The sequence below is a fragment of the Stenella coeruleoalba genome (assembly GCF_951394435.1).
Source record: "Stenella coeruleoalba genome assembly, chromosome: 4".
Lineage (NCBI taxonomy): Eukaryota > Metazoa > Chordata > Mammalia > Artiodactyla > Delphinidae > Stenella > Stenella coeruleoalba.
In genome coordinates this window covers 75268352-75283320 of record NC_137149.1, presented here as the reverse complement: position 1 = coordinate 75283320, position 14969 = coordinate 75268352, and the positions used below count along the sequence as shown (strand labels likewise).

At 39.8% G+C, this 14969-nt stretch overlaps 2 protein-coding genes across 6 annotated transcripts in view; both read left to right on the top strand.

Moving 5' to 3' along the window:
* Positions 1-7288, top strand: part of PPAT (phosphoribosyl pyrophosphate amidotransferase) — a 36892-nt gene extending 29604 nt beyond the window's left edge. For all 3 annotated transcript variants that reach the window (XM_079919157.1, XM_079919158.1, XM_079919159.1), the window contains 5 exons: positions 345-496; positions 971-1098; positions 2061-2282; positions 3482-3602; positions 5376-7288. In XM_079919157.1, the coding sequence (XP_079775283.1) occupies positions 345-496; positions 971-1098; positions 2061-2282; positions 3482-3602; positions 5376-5641 (889 nt within the window). In that variant the 3' untranslated portion in view covers positions 5642-7288. The remainder of the gene's footprint in view (positions 1-344; positions 497-970; positions 1099-2060; positions 2283-3481; positions 3603-5375) is intronic.
* Positions 7289-13919: 6631 nt separating this feature from the next.
* AASDH (aminoadipate-semialdehyde dehydrogenase) overlaps positions 13920-14969 on the top strand; it is a 39532-nt gene continuing 38482 nt past the window's right edge. The window contains exon 1 of one of the 3 annotated variants that reach the window (XM_079920584.1): positions 13920-14826. The gene's annotated coding sequence lies outside the window, so the exon portion shown is untranslated. The remainder of the gene's footprint in view (positions 14827-14969) is intronic. The other 2 variants (XM_079920586.1, XM_079920587.1) reach the window with 2 other exon arrangements.

Sequence of the window (14969 nt, the reverse complement as noted above, 5' to 3'; positions counted from 1 at the left end):
CAGTGCGCGGGCTTCTCATTGTCATGGCTTGTCTTGTCGGGGAGCACGGGCTCTAGGTGTGGGCTTCAGTAGTTGTGGCGCACGGGCTTAGTTGCTCCACGGCATGTGGGATCTTCCCGGGCCAGGGATCAAACCCGTGTCCCTTGCATTGGCAGGTGGATTCTTAACCACAGCGCCACCAGGGAAGCCCAGGAATACTATTTTTTAATTTTTTAAGCCAATAGACTTTATTTTAAATTGAGCCATTTTTCCTTTATAAGGGAAGGGACTCTGTGCTTTATAGCAGATAATTTGCCTTAATTTGACTGGTTTATTTTTAGTCTTCTTTAATATTGTTTCCCAAGATATTACCGTGAAATCTTGCCTGGAGAAATTGTGGAAATATCCAGACATAATATCCAAACTCTTGATATTATACCAAGGTCTGAAGGAAACCCAATGGCTTTCTGTATCTTTGAATATGTTTATTTTGCAAGACCAGATAGTATATTTGAAGGTAAGTAAAGTATCTCTAACTATTGATATAAATCTATTATTTACCTCATTGAAACATGACAATTCTTGGGCCCAAAGGCTTACCTGGTTCTTTGAAGGCACATAGTTATATGTTGTGAATTTTGGGACTGAGCTTACAAGTCATAAAAGGTCACAGTTTTTCCTTTTCATCTGACTCTTGGATTTTCTTTTCCTTTTAGGAGTAAGGATTATGATTTTCAGATATGTATTAAGGTTAATTCTCTTTTTAAAGAGTGAATTCCCCCAGTTTATGTGTTTCCACTTTAGTGTTTTTTTGTCTTGCTTCTCTTTTTCAATTAATTAATTAATTAATTAATTAATTTTTGGCTGTATTGAGTCTTTGTTGCTGCACACTCAATTCTGTAGAGTTCTAACAAGCTAGTTTCTTAGAATAGTGATATGCTGTACTATATTATACTAAGTAAAAATTTGTTTCCTTTTCCAAACATTCCAGACCAAATGGTTTACACAGTAAGATACCGTTGTGGTCTGCAGCTGGCAATTGAAGCCCCTGTGGATGCGGATTTAGTTAGCACTGTCCCGGAATCTGCTACGCCTGCTGCCCTTGGTTACGCAGCAAAGGTATTTTCTCTTAATTAACACACAGTGAATTGCTCATTTAGCACTGAGATTAGAAGTCCATGTATATAAAGAGAAACTCATCAATTTACTGTAAGGAAAAAGAAAGTGTTGGTTCTTTTGCAAGAGTTACTTATTTTCCAGCCTTTTCATTCAGTGGCACTATTTTTTAATGGGTCCACAAAAAGTTTACCCAAAGACTAGGAAAACGATCCCCTTCATTTTAAAAAAATAATATCATGACTATATGTAGAATTTAATGGTAATATTTGCTTATTATTAAGTACCTTCACAAACCACTGGTGTATTTATTCCCTACTGAGTGTGGGTGATAATAAAGTTGTTTATGTTAATTTTGTATAATGTTCTTAGTACTATGCTTAATTTCATTTTTCATAACCAGGTAGGATATGTAATTATAGTGATCCTGGTGTATAATACCCAACATTCACTACGTTGGAAAGTTTAGTTTGTGAATTTTTAAAAGAAATAATATGCATACATTTTAGAGAAGTATTACCTTGTTAGATGGATAAGTCACCTCCTGTCCCTCAGAAAATATCTCCTTAGCCTACCGGTTTTAATTCATTTCCTGCTGACAATTTTTAAATATGTGAATTTTTCTGACAGTGATTTATTCTTTGTCATGTGTTCATATTCTTGGTGTTCTTTTCCAAGATAGAGAAATAATATGTGTTTAAGAAAGAAGCATTACAAATTCTAGCAAAATGAGTTGTTTTTCCTACTAAGTAGAGGACTTTCAATAATTTTTCTTTTTGCCTTTTCTTCCCTACAGTTTAAATAGTGAAGGAAAATTATAATCTGATGATGGAGAGCTCAGAATAACAACCACATTTAAAATTTTTTACGTAGATGTTATAACGGAAGCATGACCTAGAGAAAACAGAACCCTAGAGTTCTCTGTATATGTGCTGCTCATTGTACTTTTATTCCTTCTCTGTCAGTGTGAGCTTCCGTATGTGGAGGTGCTATGTAAAAACCGGTATGTAGGAAGAACATTCATTCAGCCAAACATGAGATTAAGACAACTTGGTGTTGCGAAAAAATTTGGAGTATTGTCGGACAACTTTAAAGGCAAAAGAATTGTTCTTGTAGATGATTCAATTGTGAGAGGCAATACCATTTCACCCATAATCAAATTGCTCAAAGAATCTGGTGCAAAAGAGGTAAGTAATATGAAAACACCTATCCTAAAGCACCAATAATTACAATATGATAGTCATGAAAATTTCATGTTAAAAGTTTTATAAACCTAATTTTAAAACTAACAAACCACAAAATAGAATACTTTTAAATTTGTAGAGTATTGATTACTTTTTCTTTTTGAAGATATGGAAGCAATCCTAGTGTAAGAAATTTGACACATTAGGTTATATTTTCAAATCTCAAAGCTTATTCTAACTAAATAGTTCAGTAATTCGAATTACTCAAGTGAGATATCATTTACAGCTAATAGTTGATCAGATTTAGAAATAAAATCTATTGTGGAGAAAATGGTATAGAAAGCAGTATGACAGTCTATTTAGAAAGCATTACAATAGTAAAAAAGAATAGACACAAATAAACAAACAAAAGAACTGGAAATAGCTCATATATCTACCAGCAGGAAATAATTTAGTAAATCGATACATCAGTATGATGAAATACGATGCAACCATTAAAAACTATAATTATGAAGACTGCAAAACATGGGAAAATCTTTGCTGTTACAAGAAAGGTAAAAAGTAAATGTAGACACTGATTACAGCTGTGTAAATGTTCCTGACAAAAGGCAGAAAATAATGATAGATAAAAAAATAGACAAACACAGCTCTTTGTAGTAGTAGTAAGGTTTTTATTATATCCTGGTAGATGTTATTTTTCTTTTTAAAAAGGTTAAATAAGAGGTAGGCAAAAGTGTCATTCAAGTGTTAGAGGAAAAAATGAAGATGGTCCTAGGAATATAATAAATGAGAAATGACAGATCAGAAGAAAGAAATGTCCTTGTTAGTAGGTGACAGAAGGAAACAATGGGCATCTCTGTAAAAAGAACCCTTTACAAGTGGCTAACATTTTGAAATTCTTGTTCAGGACACTTTGGAGTCTAGGACAGGGCTGCTTAAGTAGGATTCTTGGTAATGAATTAATTCTAAAAGTAGAATTACTTTTAGAACACTGGAGTTCTATATGTATATCACATGATTTTATAGGATTCTTTTCCACCTATTATAGTGAAAGAAATTTTTTAGTATGCTTTATTACCCGTATGTCGTTAAAGTATTCTGTAAAACAATTTTATGTCGTATTTGTCAATGGCAGAATTTTGCCTAATTGTTCTTACAGTGAATGTCAAACTAATGAATGTGTGAAATGCTTTCTTTCCAAGGTACACATTCGCGTAGCTTCACCACCAATTAGATATCCATGCTTCATGGGAATAAACATACCAACAAAAGAAGAGCTTATTGCCAATAAACCAGAATTTGAGCATATCTCAGATCATCTAGGTAGGTATTACAATTTCTATAAACTTTTATCTTTATTCATTTATTAACAGAAAATCCAAGCTTGTCAATCTTTACACTTTTAATAAAAAACAGTGTTCAGTGTTTATTGAAAGTAAATGTTGTATGTGTTGAACAGATGAATAGTGAAAGAGCCTGATATGTGTGGACACCATAGTGAATGCTGTGATGGAGAGCTAGGCTAAGGTGAGATCAGAGAAGAAGGAAGAAAGGCTTTCCTAGTAGAGAAAACTGCTAATCAGTTAAAGCCTCCCAAAGGTCAGATCAGAAGGAAAACAAAAGTAATTTCACCACAGATTCTAATAGAATAATTTGGATGTGAGTACAAATCAAAAAGTGAAAAGCTTATGTAGGCTTATCTTTAATAATGAGGTCAGAAGTCTTGGAGATGGAGGTTATCCTTGATAAGACATTTGCCTTTCAAATTCAGGTGAGGTATAAACTATAAATATCACATACATGTTCATCCATGTATGGTACCTCCACACTGATTGTTTACAGCTGTTGTTTCTCTTGACTGGTCATACCTGTACCTTACCAGTTAAATTTTTTTTTGTAAATTTATTTATTTATTTATATTTTATTTTTGGCTGCGTTGGGTCTTCGTTGCTGTGTGCGGGCCTTTCTCTAGCTGCGGCAAGCAGGGGCTACTCTTCGTTGCGGTGCGCGGGCTTCTCATTGCGGTGGCTTCTCTTGTTGCAGAGCACGGGCTCTAGGCGCACGGGCTTCAGTAGTTGTGGCGCACGAGCTTAGTTGCTCCGCAGCATGTGGGATCTTCCCGGACCAGGGCTTGAACCCGTGTCCCCTGCATTGGCAGGCGGAGTCTTAACCACTGTGCCACCAGGGAAGTCCCCAGTTAAATTTTTTTTTTTTTTTTTTTTTTTTTTTTTTTTTGCGTTACGCGGGCCTCTCACTGTTGGGGCCTCTCCCGTTGTGGAGCACAGGCTTCGGACGTGCAGCCTCAGCCGCCATGGCTCACGGGCCCAGCCGCTCCACGGCATGTGGGATCTTCGCGGACCAGGGCACGAACCCGTGTCCCCTGCATCGGCAGGCGGACCCCCAACCACTGTGCCACCAGGGAAGCCCCCCAGTTAAATATTTTGAATGTCAGCCAACTGATATATTGTGAGCACTCACTCTTTGCCAGGAACATATCTATATTATCATAATAACATCACAAAACTGCTACAATTAGGCAATATTTCCCTTATCTGATAGCTGGAAAAAAATGTCTTAGGAAAAGTAAGTGACCTTGAGCTTAAATCTGAAGTCTTTCGGACTTCAAGATCTGTTATTCAAGAAAATGACTCCTAAAGCCTTCTGAAGCCATTCTAGACTTAAATCCTCCACTGCTATTTTAAATTGTTATCCCTTAAATTCCAATTTAAAATTAAAAAAAAAATAATAAAGGCCCTGAGTTTTACTGATTCTCCAGCCACCACCACCCCCGCCGTTTTTTTTTTAAGAGAGGCTAATGGAGAAAATTCCCTGGTGGTCCAGTGGTTAGGACTCCAGCTCTCACTGCCGAGGGCCTGGGTTCAGTCCCGGGTCAGGGAACTAAGATCCCACAAGCCACGCAGCCAAAAAATAAATAAATAAATTTTTAAAAATTAAAAAAAAAGAGAGAGAGATAGGGGCTAAAGGAGAAATTTTTATTTTGGCTTATGTTTTTCTGTTTGTAACTATTCTCTGTTAAGGCAATTCTTCCTTTCCAAAGGAAGTCTCATGACCTTTTTCCCTGTCTTTCCCCCGTAGGAGCAAACAGTGTTGTGTATCTGTCAGTAGAAGGACTGGTTGCATCTGTACAAGAAGGGATAACATTTAAAAAACAAAAAGTGAAAAGGCAAGATATTATGGTTCAAGAAAATGGGAATGGTCTGGAATGTTTTGAAAAGAACGGTCATTGTACAAAGGAAGATGTTATTGTTCAAGAAAATGGGAATGGTCTGGAATGTTTTGAAAAGAACGATCATTGTACAGCTTGTCTGACTGGAAAATACCCTGTGGAACTGGAATGGTAGCTGCTAGGGGCAGACACGATGTTTCAAAACACAAAGTTAGTGGAGAAGTTATAGTGGTTACACCTCCATTTACTGTTACTCGGTACAGAGTGAAATGCCACATGCTTGTGTTATAAGTTTTGAGATTTTTCTCTGAAAAGGGTACCAAAGGGCTATGATTTCTTTAGTAATCCTAGATAAATATTTTGGTATTATCTAGGAACTTGGATGATCCTTTCAGTTTTATTTAGTAGTTTAGTACTTTTATTTTTAGAAATCGTATACATTTAACTTCAGGTCATCAACAGTAATGCAACAAATCGGTAAATTTCTGTTCAAGAGAGGATTGCCAGGTACTCTACTCTCCCACAGGTTCTTAGAGAATTTTGTGGAATGTTTGAGAGTTATGGAAATTCAGTTATGGAATATTTTCATAATTGAACCTTGCTAATTACATATAAAACAACAATATGTGGTATTCTTTTTCTTCGCTCAAGCATTGGCTAGACTTTTTCACCTGGTCAGAGAAGGTAGGTGGTCAGTGGCATTTGCCAGGTCCATGCTTTAAAGAGTTTGTAAGAGGTTAGACTAAGGTGTTGTGATGCAAACAGGACATGTGAGTTAAGTATAGCATTTCATGCAAACCTTGAATCCATTATACCCCAAAGTTACCTAGCATCAAGAGTTCTCTTTAAAAAAAACAAAAAACAGAAGAAACACCTTTTTGTGCCTCACTTTCCCCACCTGTGCAATGAGGTGCTTATATTACTAAATTAAATAACTTGCAGCAGTTATTTGGGTGGTTAGAGCCATTATTCCACCCCTCAGTTTTAAGACAGTGCGTGATTATTAGCTTTTGAAATGTTGGCCATTGGTCTGCAATTGAGATTTCAAGAGGGAGACATACAGCAGTAATTTGCAACCTATCTTTGAGATGCTCTGAGAATGACTGTAAAAACATGGCTGTGCAAAATATTTTCCTACATTTGACTAGAAAGTATGATCCATACTACTTAGTGCCCTTATAGTAGAAGCCCAGCAAGTAACCTGGTACATTTGAAGTAAAAAATAATTCTTTAGATTCTAACAAACCTTTTATCCTTAATTTGATTATATGCTTTTTTAATGAAGTGCTTGATCACTTGCAAATATACTGTGTATGCAATGAGATGATCAAGTAGAAACATTGTAGGGGCCAATTTTATGGAACAAGGAGACAACAACTTTTTTCAGTTAGCATGCTCATCTAATTCTGAGCATGAACGTATCACTTTTTCTACTTTGTTTTATTGGGATCTAATGAATTAGATTTTTTAAAAGGTTTTTGTTTGTTTTTTAACATCTGAGATTTAAAACTTTAAAATGACTTGCCCTCAACCCTTGTTTATGTAAGATTTTGAAAACATAAAAGTGTTTGTTTCTGTGTTATTACTATGATTTGGTGTACCTAGTGTCCAAATCCACCTAGAATTGTAATATTTATTAATAACCATAATCTTTTGTCTTCATTTGGTATTTAGTCTCATGTGTTGTATCATGGCAGGCCAAGAGAAAACGTTGACAGCTCTTTAAGCCCATGTGCAGAGGGCAGCAGTGGGTCAGATAACCCTGTGGTGGTACCACAAGCAAACTGGCATCTGAATAAAGCCCTGGGACCATTTGTGTGTATAGCCTCTTGCCTTAAATGTATTCCTCATGGCAGCATATGGAGGAGGCAAGACCTTATGGGTCAGTTTTGAACCAGCCTTACTTTGATTTTTTTAAAAACAAGAGACTCAGGGAAAGTACTAAACCAAAATCTCTGATATGACTTTTGTGTTTTCCATAGTTTTGTTTTATTGAGATGCTTTCATAAAGGAAAATGATACTGTGACAGTTTGGTAATTCTACAAATTTCTTACTCTTTCTCCATCATGGCCTTTTATTTCACAAGTTTCTGAAGTGTGAATTACAATTTTATACCAGTGTAATCTCAAATGTTGTTTAACTGCTTTAAATTTTTATAGGTATTGTAAACTGCAGAGCAAATGAGAAATGTGTTTTCACAGGATCTATATTGTGAACTAAACTAAGCCTACTTTTTGTGACTTCCTTGTGATGAGTTGGTGACAAATACATGTAATGAGTACATTGAAATATCTGTGTGTACTTTTTCTAAATAGTGACTTTCAGGTACTGCATTATAGTGAGCAGCACAGTGACAGTCACATCCAGGATCCATTCTTGGCGCCAGCTAGTCATATCTTATTTCTCTGGTTCAGGCATTTCAGTAAATAGACTATCTCTTATGAACCAGGCAAAACTGCTGGCTGAGTAGGAGGGACAAATAAAGTAAATAGAAATGCAGTGCTTAGTAAGCGCTATGTTAGTGCCAAGTTCTGTGGAGACACTAGCAAGAATAGGGAAGATGTCACAGAAGAGGAGGCTTAGATTCCCAAACTGTGTGTGTGTGTTGGGGAGGAGTACTTTTAAAAATAAAAATAAAGTAGGTACATGAATAAACTGTGGTACATCCAGACAATGGAATATTATTCAGTCTGAGAAGAAATGAGCTGTCAAGCCATGAAAAGATGTGGAGGGAACTTAAATGGATATTACTAAGTGAAAGAAGCCTATCTGAAAAGAGTACATACTGTATGATTCCAACTATATGACATTCTGGAAAAGGCAAAACTATGGAGAGAATAAAAAAGATCAGTGGTGGGCTTGCCTGGTGGCGCAGTGGTTGAGAGTGGTTGAGAGTCCGCCTGCCGATGCAGGGGACACGGGTTCGTGCCCCGGTCCGGGAAGATCCCACATGCCGCGGAGCCTGCGCGTCCGGAGCCTGTGCTCCGCAACGGGAGAGGCCACGGCAGTGAGAGGCCCGCGTACCGCAAAAAAACAAACAAACAAACAAACATCAGTGGTTGCCAGGAGCTGGTGGGGAGAGGGATGAATAGGTGAAGCACAGGGGATTTTTAGGATAGTGAACATATTTTGTATGTTACTATCATGGTGGATACATGTCATTATATATTTGTCCAAATCTGTAGAATATATGACACCAAGAATGAACCCTAATGTAAACTATAAATTTTGGGTGATAATGATGTGTCAGTGTAATGATCACCTGTAACAAATGGACTACTTCCGGGGGGGGATATTAATAACGGGGAAGATAATTTTATGCGGGGGTAGGGGGCATATGGGAACCCTGTACCTTCTCAATTTTGCTATGAACCTAAAACTACTTTAAAAAACAGTCTGTTTAAAAATAAAGATACCAGGGTCCTACCTCTAAAAAAAACTATCAAAATAATACATGCATATAGTTAAAAATGAAGAAAATAAAGAGGTCACTGCCCTCTCCAGTCCTCTGTAGTGCATCCACATTTAAATATTTTTTCTGTTGTTAATCTCTATGTTTTAAACAATTAGCTCATACTATTTACTTCTTACTGTACCAACTTTAGATATTATCTCTATTTCTTCCCTGGAATCTAGCAAAGTTTGCTCTGACAGGTAGACTTAAGTTCATCATATTAATATGATTAACTCAAGTACTTGCGTTTCTGATGCCTTTCTTAGGGTTTCAAGTAGGGTGTAGTCAACTCCTCTAAGGAAAATTGCCTTCGTGTTTCATAAAGAGGTCAAAAAGAAAATCCAGCCCTCTCAGAAAAAAACTGCTCACTCAGACGTTTTAGAGAAAACTGCAAAAAATGCCATGTAAATTTATGTTTTTGTGTGCAGAAATTGTCTTCTCATGTAGCTGAGAATTTGTTGGATGGCAGGAACCAATGCTTTTAACCTTTTTAGAATTTCTTTTTTTTTTTAACATCTTTATTGGAGTATAATTGCTTTACAATGGTGCATTAGTTTCTGCTTTATAACAGAGTGAATCAGAATTTCTCACTGCACTATGACAAACAGAAAATGATTATACAACGGAGACGCAAGTGGGTGCCTGCACTCTACTTCAATCATTGAAGATTGCTTGTTTGGCTCCACTGATGGTATGTTAGATGTGATGGTTAATTTTATGTTTCAGTTTGCTAGGCTTTGGTGCCACGTTGTTCAAACACCAGTCTAGACGTTGCCTGGAAGGTATTTTTTTTTACCTGGGATGAACGTGTAAATGAGTAGGCTGTGAGTAAAGCAGATTACCCTCCGTAATGTGGGTGTGCCTCATCCAGTCAGTTGAAGGCCTTAAGAGTAAAGACTGAGGTTTCCAGAAGAAGATAGAATTCTCAAGACTGCACCCTAGAAACCCTACCAGGGTCTCCAACCTGTTTCAACACGGCAACATCAATTTTTTTTTTGGCCACGGCATGCGGGATCTTAGTTCCCCAACCAGGTATCGAACCCATGTCCTCTGCAGTGGCAGCGCAGAATCCTAACCACTGGACCGCCAGGGAATTCCCTCTAGAGAACTCGAACGGGCTCACTCTTGCAAAGAGCCTAACTTCCCTCATCCCTCCGTTCTTTCACAATCACCTGACAAAAATGCCAAACCTGAATGAACCCATGGGCAGCTGAGCTCCCTTAGAGTAAATCACACACTCCTGTCCCAACTGTGACGTGGGCTACAGTGCTACCAGAGCACATAACAGGGACCTAACCTTGTCTTGGGGTAGGGTCAAAGGTTTTCAAATTTTTTTGTTGTTGTTGTTTAGAAATTTTTTAAGCGTATTTTTTATTTTTTTTAATTTATTTATTTTGGCCGTGCTGCATGCCATGCGGGACCTTCCCCGACCAAAGTTCGAACCCGTGCCCCTTGCAGTAGAAACGCAGAGCCTTAACCACAGGACCTCCAGGGAAGTCCCTCAAAATTATTTTTGAAATAATTTTTATTTTCAAAAGAAACAATGACATTGACAACTGAGAGATGAGTTGGGAAGTAGCTGAAGAGAAGCAGTGAAATGAGAATGTACCAATAAATGTGCAAAGGATCAGCAAGGTACTGGGGCAGGCATTTGATACTTGTTGGGAATTGGAATGATGTAGTAAATAGATGGGGAACAGTAAAAAGATAGTTCAGGAAACAGGTGCAAAACACATGAATCTCTGCTGTCAAGAAGGGATTAAATGAAGACAGACTTGGAAATAATGCAGCTGTTACAGGTTCTATGAGAAGTGTAAGTCACCGTTTGGGAAGGCTTGTACCCTGTTTAAAATCTAATAAGCCACTTTGTTACTGTTTCGTGGTAGCGGACATGAGATTCCTGGGTCAAAGAGAACTTCATTACTCATGGCAAAAGCAGTAGCCGGAGCTTCATGTCTGTCAATTCTCCATGCCTCCTAAGTCCCCCTCGGGTAACTAAGATAGACATAGATGGATGTCTGCACACACAGTGGGTTACGTTACAGGAAAGGAATACTAAGTTTGGGGGGATTCATTCCTTTTACAGTAAGTGGAAGAAAGCTTGCTGCTTGGGGAAGACATTACCTCAGCTCTGAAGATTGATCACCCCCAACAGCCCTGAAAAATGACCTGGATAAAGAGCAGTCAGTACCTTGCATTCTTTGTGTACCCAGCAAAAATTTGCAGGGACACTCGGGGCCCATGGCAAATTGATTTTCCCAGCGGTATGCTAGGTTTATGGGATGGGGGTTGGAGGAGGATAGGTAAATTCTCATACAAGGCTTGAAGAAAGGCATTGAGGAGGTGATGTTAGAACTGTTTTCATAAGAGGAATAAATGTTGATCAAGCAGGTGTGGGGAGGGAAAGGGTTTTTCAGCCTGTGACTCAGCCAAAGCACAGGTGTGGAAACTTGATAAGGGTTTGGTAGGCTCAGAAGACTTACTAGGGTCTTATTATAGCTGGCTCTTACAGTACCAGGTGTGGGGAATGTGGAGCATGGGGTGAGGAAGCAGTAGCCAACTGTGAGGGATTAGGCTAGAAAGATAACGAACTATCTTGTTTACCTTGCTAGAGTCTGAATGTCATGCAGGCAATGAGAGGCCACTGAAGCTTCTTAAGCAGGAGAATGCTGTTACTGCTCTGGTGTATGTTTTAGAATGCTCGCTCTAGATTACCAGGTAAAAATGAACGTAGTCTTCTACATTTGCTCCCTCTTAGACCCCCTGAAAATGACAGTGAAGGGATTTTTAGAGTCACAAACTCTCAAGGATAGAGCGAAAGAGATAACAGAAACAAAATTTTAAAATCAAAACAAAGGGCTCAGGGAATTCCTGGGCGGTCCAGTGGTTAGGACTCTGCGCTTCTACTGCAGGGGGCATGGGTTCAATCCCTGATTGGGGAACTAAGATCCCGCATGCCGCATGGCGCGGCCAATAAATAAATAAATAAACAAACTCATTTATTATTTTTTTTTATTATTATTTTTTTTTTTGCGGTACGCGGGCCTCTCACTGTTGTGGCCTCTCCCATTGCGGAGCACAGGCTCCGGACGCGCAGGCTCAGCGGCCATGGCTCACGGGCCTAGCCGCTCCGCGGCATGTGGGATCTTCCCAGACCGGGGCACGAACCCGTGTCCCCTGCATCGGCAGGCGGACTCTCAACCACTGCGCCACCAGGGAAGCCCTCATTTATTTTTTTAAAAAAGCAAAAAAGCAAAGGGCTCGGCTGATTTGGAAAAGCTAGACTAAACCAGCAGTGAGCAAAGCCAATAAGCAATCCTATTTACATCATAGAGCACCCTTAAAAACTGAGAAACTGGCGTTTGGAAGCAGGGGTAAAGATGGTAACTAAAAGGACTGGAAATTCACTTAGGAATGAGTTATACCCTTATGCTACCTCCCATCACCCTTAAGCTTAACTCTGAAGGCCGTTTTGTTTGGGAGAGAGTAAAACAGAGGGTCTTTGGAGGACATCAGGCACCTGCAATAGAATTAAGTGAAAAATTTTATACTGAATTCTGAGACCCTCCTCCCACCCCTGCAGCCCTTTTCTCTCACTTGATTTTCAAAACACTTGCTCCATGGATTCAGAGCTTCCAATCAGCTTTTAAATGCCCACTTTTAAATATGATCAGATAATCAATGATTATTACCAGACACCCGTGGAAGCCTCTAACATGAAAGAATCCAAAACCGACAGAAGAAATAGAGACTGCAAGGGGGGAAAAAAACTAAAAAAGCTATCATTAATATCAGAATTGAAAAATGATATTTTCAATAATGAAACAGACATTATCCTGGCAGCAGTTCAGAGTCTACTGTAGCCAAGCAAGACTGGAAGGGCTTTAGGGAAACACTGACCAAGAAGACCTGAACTAAGATAGCAGTAGTGGAGATGACGATGTTATCATTTAAAGAATGCAGATGGGGGGCAGGGGAGGAATGCAGATTGCAGGCCCCTCCATCACTAGAAAATGAATTCAGAGCCTCTTGGGATGGAGATCCAGGAATCTGGAATCTGTGTTGTTTAACATTACCACAAGCGATTCTGATATAGACAGCTGGGCATTGGCCTAGTGATTGGGGAGTAGAGGACGTAGGATCTAATTGCATACAGGAGGGTAAAAAAGAAGTTGGGTGGGAGTGGATATCTAGGGTTTCTTTACTGTCTCACTGGGTGGATAATGGTGTCATTCCCAAATATAGAAACAAAGAGACACCTTTGAGTGGCCCCTCCCCAAATAAAAGACCCATAGTACAACTTGGTGAAAGTCTCAAGGGCAAGTGGAGGTATGTCTTGCTTGGATTACTGCTACAGTTCCTTGCCACCAACACCTAAGGACACGAAAGCATCCTATGCCTTTTCATGTATCGTTTATTGATGCCCGGCTGCCTCCTCAGTCCTTCCCCTAGCCAAAACAAAACCAAAACCCTGATCACTTTGTAACTGAGCAAGGGATCCTGCGTGCGGGGTGCAGAAAGCCAAACTCTTTGACAGCAGGTGTTTGCAGCAAAGTACGGGTTTATTTGCAGGGTGCCAAGCAAGGAAGTGGCAGATAGATCTCAGATCCACCCCATCTTGGTCTTTGAGTTAGGGACGTTTTAAAGGGGAAGAACAAAGAAACTGGGGTTAATCACAGTCTTCTTACATTTCTTAATCATGGTTTTGTGAGTCAGGTTGTCTCCAGTTTATGATTCTGGCCAGGTGATACAGGTCTGTGAGCTCATCTTGCCTTGGAGAAACATCCTGAGTTTGTATGTTAATGATGATGCATGTATCTACAACAGCAATTTTAGTACATTAACGATGTTATCAACAACAGCAGTCTTACTCATCTGACTTTGATTAGTGTTCAGTTAACACAGGATTGAGGTCAGAGGGGACAAGAAAGGGAATACAGTTGTGGAGGGAGAGATTAATCATAAACTCAGTAGGGGGGACTCGGTTTCAATTTCCTCTCTGCTACCCGCACAGTAGCTTTAAAAAATATCACTATTATTGCTGTTGACATTTTAGATAACTAACTTAAACGCCTCCAACTAAAATTCCCTTAAAAACAGATTTTTATTCAGCGTATAGCTTAAGTAACTCTCCTCAGACCTGTTTTCTTTATAGCTGTTTGAAAGTTAAAATTTTCTTAGTTACCGTTTAAATTCATCTCTTCCAATTAAAATGTCAGCCTACTTATGACAGGGACTTCGTTTGCAGGCTTTATTGTTGAACAGTTCCCCACAGTGGAGGGCAGGTTATAAAAAAAAGTCCAACGCATTAAGTCCAGTCACTCTTATTTCACAATGATTTCATCGCTCTTCACGTTAACTCTACGTAATATCTTTATCCCCACTTTGTGAACGAGGAGACACCTGCTTGGAATTAAAGTTTCTTGCCCGGAGTTTCTTGGCAAATATGAAAGGGTACGACTCCAACCGGGTCAACTTCAAAGTCCTTGCAAACCCTGTCCAAATCCCAGCAAGGCCGCACCTGAGATCTGAAACGAGAACCGCCAGCAAAGCAGCCAACACTTCTCTCGCATTGGCTCCGCAGCTCTGGGAAGGGGCGGGGCAGCAGGACGCTGCTTGCCCCGGGTCGCTCGTGCTGACGTCAGCAAGGCGACGGGGAAGATTGCTAGGAAGTCGAGAGCCCGGTGGGCTGCGCGGTGGGCCGGCTTTAAGGTGTTGGTTTATTCGCTGTATGTGAAGAAGTGTTGGGGTTGGATTGTCGGGAGAAGGTCCGGACGGGCTCGGACCTCCCCGCTACCCCCTCACCCCTACGCCTTCTGAGTGGGTCTCGGCAGGAGGCGGTATCCACTGGGGACACGTGCGAGGGAGGCGAAGTACGAAGACGCCTGCGGCTGACTGCGCACAGGTTTGCTTAGCTTCCGGGCAACCGCCGGGCCTCGGAGTTGAATCAGTGGTGTCTGGAGGGATGGAGTGGTGCAAAAGCTGAACTCGACCCGTGTGCTCTCCCCTCACCCTGCCTTAGACCCTCTGCTCCTTATTTCGAATGGA